Source organism: Patiria miniata, unplaced genomic scaffold (assembly GCF_015706575.1).
Source record: "Patiria miniata isolate m_02_andy unplaced genomic scaffold, ASM1570657v1 HiC_scaffold_25, whole genome shotgun sequence".
Taxonomy (NCBI): Eukaryota; Metazoa; Echinodermata; class Asteroidea; order Valvatida; family Asterinidae; genus Patiria; species Patiria miniata.
Window position 1 is genome coordinate 14189319 of NW_024037064.1, and position 6890 is coordinate 14196208.

General features: G+C 42.5%; 1 protein-coding gene across 1 annotated transcript; it reads left to right on the forward strand.

The window, feature by feature from the left end:
- The first annotated feature begins 4907 nt into the window (after positions 1–4907).
- LOC119733106 (uncharacterized protein K02A2.6-like) lies at positions 4908–5573 on the forward strand. The gene has a single exon (XM_038206685.1). It carries the CDS (start codon positions 4908–4910, stop codon positions 5571–5573), a length of 666 nt encoding a protein of 221 aa, XP_038062613.1.
- The last annotated feature ends 1317 nt before the right edge of the window (positions 5574–6890 follow it).

Sequence of the window (6890 nt, forward strand, 5' to 3'; positions counted from 1 at the left end):
CCCTTCCAGCTGCAACTGTCCCGGTGGTTTCAGGCCTGACATTGCAACTTTTATGATCCGTTTTCTGACACCATGTAAAGTTATTCGCTGACGAGCAGCCACAAATGTCTAGTTAACTAGAGTAACTTCACACAAGACACGATCATTTCAGAACAAGCTGGTGAACCCCGAAAGGTCAACTTTAATGTAACCAACAGAGGGCGGTGTTCAGTTTTAGAAGTACATCACACAGTCTAGCTGGCTTGTACCCGTTCATAGGTGTGTAATCGATTGCAAATAAGTGCGATGGTCAATTGGGGCCAGTATTTGATCTGATCGGCCGATCAGCGTTAATAATTGATACAAAAATACCACTTTTCTTGAAAATGACAGTATACCAGGTGCCATGATTTTACAGGATGCTTTACACTGTCATTCACTCACAGTCCAGCAAGGTATTTTAAAATGATTTGGTAATTTTATTGTTTGATGTTTGCAAATGTTGTATTTTCCCTTTAATAATGGTCAACACATAAATTCTTGAAGACCCAAACAAACTGGGTTGTGTAACTGTCAGTTGTGTCGGTAGTAACGGTGCTGAACAGCTATAGTGAGGCATGTTCATCGTCTATTGCTGAATAGAAGTACTGGTGATGTTTCATGCTGATCCACTCTTGAGTTATAGTTAGTGATAGTCGTCATCTAGCTTGTTGGACAGGACAGGTGATATATATGCCACACTCCGCTGTTAGTGCAGCAATGGTTCTTCGGAGTTACAGCAAGTGGTAGTTGTCATGCCTTGTAGTGTAACGGGTGTTATAGTTACTAACAAGTTCAGATGCACGACTGGTGTGGATTAACTGGATTTATTACGTTAAGCTGACCTTATTGACGATTGCTGATTTAATTTTGTTTCATTGATTAATTTCACAGGTAAAAATTTAAGTACAGACAATAAGAACAGTAAAGAAAACAAAAACATGCACATACAGTTAGGAGTGAGAACAAGAAGAAAAAAAAAAGAAAAAAAAGGAACCCCCCTGATGGTTTTAAGAAAGTAAACTAAATAACTATCGTGGTTTACAATTTAACTATATTCCAACGCGACTGGCAGCCATCTTAAAAGATATCCCAGCATGCCTAGTTCTAGTCTTATCAGGCGCGGTTCTACGGGGGGAGCTAGGGGGGTGGGGGGCTGTACCCCCCCCCCCCCAAAAAATTGTCTAGCCCCCCCCCCCCCCAAACAAATAATTTCCTTAAAAAAAAATTGAATTAGCAAAAAGAAGGATTGTGATGTACATGCGAACGGTCTCCCCCTAAAGAATAAATAGCCGTGACAAGGGTGCATTAGTTAATATAGTGTGAATGATTTTATGATTTTATTGGCGCTCCCCATTAAAAACATGGCATGAGCCCCCCCCCCCCCCCCCCATTGATTTTCGGAGACCTAAGTGTCTGGAAAAAAAATAACCGGTCAACATTTCAGCACGCCTCCCTGAAAAAAAATCTGGATCCACCGTGCTAGCCCCCCCCCCCCAAATATTGGTTCTATAACCGCGCTTGAGTCTTATTAACATATGATAATTGGGCGACAGCTCTACATGGTATCGTAAGGGCGCGAGAGAGATAAAATTACGTAAACACAAAACTTAGTGCCTTTTCGCTTGACATCGAAATCAAAATCTAGCTGTCACCTTCTGATTGCTTAAACATATGAAACAAATCTTCTATGGCTTTATCCAAAATGTCTGGGATCTCATTTTAAATAAAATACATACATACTAACAAGTAAGGCATTTTTTCTGCACATTCAGCTTCATGGGAGGAACTGTTTTAGGCGGTCACTAATAATTTGCGTCAAATCAACTCAGTTGAATTCACAAGTTTGTCAGGTTTACGGAATTAAGAGTTTGCAAATGTTGTATTTTCCCTTTAATATTGGTCAACACATACATTCTTGAAGATCCAAACAACTGGGTTGTGTAACTGTCAGTTGTGTCGGTAGTAACGGTGCTAAACAGCTATAGTGAGTCATGTTTGTAATGAATGTGTGCATTCATGATGTAACTATGCCACTTATAATTATGCATAGCGCCCTCTATTGTCTAGAGCACATAGCCATGTGAGATTGTAGTCCATGTAGGCAGCCATCTTGTTTAGACTCAATACACTATTCTTAGCTAGCTGAAACATCTCAAGTGTGCTTCTTATTCAATCCGATACATCCGATCTTTACATGGTGTCGGAAGTAAAGTTTGACAAACCTCATTAAGCATGGATAACATCAGGCCCCCAGATGGACTCAGAATGGATGGACATAATGCTGAAAATTGGAGGAAATGGAAGCAGAGATTTCAGCTGTATATGACTGCATCAGGTATGGAGAAAAAATCGATGCATGTGCAGTGCTGCACCTTGCTGCATGTCATTGGAGAAGAAGCACTTGAAGTGTACAATACCTTCACATTTGACAGTGATGAGGATAGAGACAAGCTAGAAATCCTCCTCAAGAAATTCACTGAATACTTTGAGCCACAAAGGAATGTGACCTATGAGAGACATGTGTTTAATACACGCTTTCAAGCTCCAGGCGAGTCATATGATCAGTTTGTCACCGACCTAAAGAAACAGGCACAGACATGTGAGTTTGGGACATTACTTGATAGCCTTATCAAGGACAGAATTGTCGTTGGCATCCAAGATGATGCAACTAGAGCCAGACTACTTCGTGAGAAAGATTTGAATCTGCAAAGAGCGATAGAAATTTGCAGAGCTGCCGAAGCAAGCAAGTCACAGCTTGGGCAAATAACATCTGTAGGGGCACAGAGCACAGTCCATGCAATTCGCAAACCAAACCAAACTCACAGAGCAACGAGGCCTGATAGACATGATAGATATGGATCAAAAGCATGTAAATACTGTGGCAGGCAACATGAACGAGGACATTGTCCGGCATATGGACAGACATGTAATAAGTGTGGTAAACAAAACCACTTTGCTGATGTTTGCATGTCCCAAGAAAACGCACACCTGGCAGAAAACATGCATCCAAGACAGTGCATGGAATTGAACATTCTGACTTTGACTCTGATACAGAAGAGGAATTCTTCGTAGATATGGTGAAATTACAAGATCACCACACATCAGCCGATTGAATGCTTGACTTGAAAGTCGCGAGTCGCACTGTACGGTTCAAACTAGACACCGGTGCACAGTGCAATGTCATACCTGAGAGTGTGCATAACAAGCTATGCACTAAGCTACAACGCTCACGTGAACGGTTGAATTCCTTCTCTGGTGACAAAATGAAACCCAGTGGGAAATGCACCATGCTCTGCGAATACAAGGACAAAATGTTTGACGTAGAGTTTCAAGTTCTTCGTGGAAGAGTGCAACCAATTCTCGGGCTGACCACATGCGAACGACTGGGATTGATCAAGCGCATTGAAACACTTGAGAACAATACTGGCCCTGACATGCTCAACAAATATGATGTATTTGAGGGTCTGGGATGCCTTGAGGGCAAACAACATCTCCATGTGAAACCTAAAGCAGCACTAGTCATTCATGCACCCAGAAAAGTGCCAGTGGCTATGCGTGACAAAGTCCAGGATGAACTAAAAAGAATGGAGAAGCTGGGCGTGATCGTGAAAGAAGAGCAGCCTACCCAGTGGGTCAATAGCATGGTGGTGGTCCATAAAAAAGGAACTGACAAGGTACGCATATGCTTAGACCCCAAAGATTTGAATGACGCACTACGCAGAGAACACTATCCAATGAAAACAGTCGAAAAAGTTGCTGCAAGAATGCCACATGCAAAAGTCTTCAGCACACTTGATGCCAATTGCGGCTATTGGCAAATTCAACTAGATGAAGAGAGTTCCAAGCTATGCACCTTCAATACACCGTATGGTCGTTACCGTTACCTACGCATGCCCTTTGGCATCAATACAGCCCCAGAGATTTTTCAGCGAGCAATGAATCAGATCTTTGAAGGCTTTGAATGTGTGGAGGTCATCATGGATGACATTCTAGTATGGGGTGAAAATGAGACGCAGCATAATGAACGACTGGAACGCGTACTGCAGCTCGTTGCGGAGAGAAACATGAAGCTCAATCCTCGCAAATGTCGCTTCAAAGTCGCAAATGTCACATACATTGGCCATACGCTCACCCCAGAAGGGCTGAAACCAGACAAGCAGAAAATACGAGCAATCACGAGCCTGCAAGAGCCATCCAACAAAACTGAACTTCAGCAATTCCTTGGTATGATTAATTACCTTGGAAAGTTTGTACCCAACATGGCTGGCATCACAGCTCCGCTCAGAAAGCTACTGGAGAAAGACATTGCATGGCACTGGACATCCGAGCAACAGTTCAGCTTTGATAAGCTGAAGAAGCTGGTCAGTGAAGCACCAGTTTTGCAGTATTATGATGTTGCTAAACCAGTGTTAGTCAACACAGATGCCTCCAAAGATGGTGTAGGGGCTGTCCTACTCCAGGATAACAAGCCAGTGGCATATGCATCAAAAGCCCTCTCCCCAGCTCAGCGTCACTATTCACAAATCGAAAAGGAGCTGTATGCAATTACTTTTGGATGTGAACGATTCCATCAGTATTTGTTTGGCCGAAGCTTTGTCGTGGAGACTGATCATAAACCGCTCGAGGCGATCATGAAAAAATCGCTGGAACAAACGCCGCCTCGACTTCAACGCATGCTCCTCAAACTACAGAAATACCAGGTGGATGTGCGCTACCGAAAAGGAACTGAACTTGTAGTTGCAGATGCACTCAGCCGCAACTTCCCACCATACATCCCTGACCCCGAGGACGACAACAGTGAAATCCCGGTATGCATGATAACTTGCCCACCAATGTCAGCTTAAAGGATATCAGAACTTCAGCGTGAAACCGCAAATGAGCCAGTTATGCAGCAGTTGGCAGCAACTATTCGTGAGGGTTGGCCTGACCTGAAGTCACAAGTATCAGCCAACCTTGCACCCTACTGGAACTTTTGCGAACAGCTCACACTTGAAGAGGATCTCATCTTCAAAAATGACAAAGTTATCATCCCAGCAAGCCTGACCAAACTCATGCTAACCAAAGTACATCAAAGTCACCAAGGAATCGAGAAAACGAAGCGGTTAGCACGAGGTATCATGTTCTGGCCAAACATGTCTGCGCAGATAACTGACATGGTTAGTCGATGCCCGATATGCAGTGCTAACCAACACAAAAATCGCAAAGAGCCAATGGTACCACACGAGTTTCCTCTCCGACCATGGCAGAAAGTTGGCTCTGATTTGTTCGAGATAGGGACTGAACAGTACATGGTGTTGGTTGACTACTACTCGAACTTCATCGAGGTCAACAAACTTGCCAGCACCAAGTCTTCAGCAGTAATCACTTGCTGCAAGCAACAGTTCTCACAATATGGGATCCCTGATGAGCTCATTACCGATAATGGCCCCCAATTTACATCTGCAGAGTTCAGGCAGTTCACCAAGGACTATGGCATAAAACACACGTGTGTACAACGTCATCACCGCTGTACCCCCAGTCCAATGGCAGAGCAGAAAAAGCAGTTCAGATAGCAAAAAATCTCATCAAAAAAGCAAAGGTGGATAAAGCTGATCCACATCTTGCACTTCTGGACTACAGAAACACACCACGTGATGGGCTTCCCTCTCCAGCACAATTATTCCTTGGTCGCAGAACACAACCCAACTCCCTACCTCTGCAAAACTACTGGAACCGCACACGTTTACTGGAATACCACAACAGCTGCACAAGCACCAGATGAAGCAGAAATACTACTACGACCAGAGCTCCAAGCCACTCCCTCAGCTGAGTCCAGGAGACAAAGTTCACGTGCGGGAGGAGAAAACATGGAAACCAGTAGTAGTCTCCAGCAACGCGGATGCACCTCGGTTCTATATTGTCACCAAACCAAATGGACACGCATATCGCAGAAACAGGAGAGATCTCAGCAAATCCTACCGCCATGACCAGCCGGACGACACAGCGAACTCTGGCCAACCTCTGAATTCCAACAATGACAATCAAGGGCAAATACAAACTGCCTCATCCCCCACAACCACTCGATATGGACGAACTATCAGACTGCCATCTTACTTGAACACTTTGTTGCCTAAACCGAACAAAGCACTAATGCCAGTCACTTGTAAAATCAGAGTGCTTTCAAAACATATGCAAAAAATTCAAGACAGAGATTGAATAATGTTTTGAAATTTGCTACCCAAAAAAAAAAAAAAAAAAAAAAATTGTTTTTTGTTTTTTGTTCTTCTGGCAATTTTTTTTGTTCCTAAGGCAATCTCATTTCAATTGCCATTCTTTGAAAGTCATATGCAAAGAATCTAAGCAAAGATTGATGGGTCAAAGTATGTAAAAAAAAAAAAAGCAATCTCATTTAAATTTCCATAATTGCTAAAAAAAAAAAAAAAAAACCAAAAAAAACAGATAACAGTTAAAAGAAATCTGTTCTAAAACAAACAAAAAGTAGACAGTTAGAAGTTTAGTTCAAATGTTGAGGATTAAGAAGTTATTTTAAAGTTGTACTCTACCCAGCTTTAGTTAATCTCCTTTATCAAGTGCATGTAGATAAGTATTTGGCTTAAAAGGGGAGATGTAATGAATGTGTGCATTCATAATGTAACTATGCCACTTATAATTATGCATAGCGCCCTCTATTGTCTAGAGCACATAGCCATGTGAGTCGTAGTCCATGTAGGCAGCCATCTTGTTTAGACTCAATACACTATTCTTAGCTAGCTGAAACATTTCAAGTATGCTTCTTATTCAATCCGATACATCCGATCATTACATCGTCTATTGCTGAATAGAAGGACTGGTGATGTTTCATGCTGATCCACTCTTGAGTTATAGTTAGT

What these genes read in the sequence shown, in the direction of transcription:
- LOC119733106 (XM_038206685.1), top strand. Translation starts at nt 4,908, where the DNA reads ATGCAGCAGTTGGCAGCAACTATTCGTGAGGGTTGGCCTGACCTGAAG.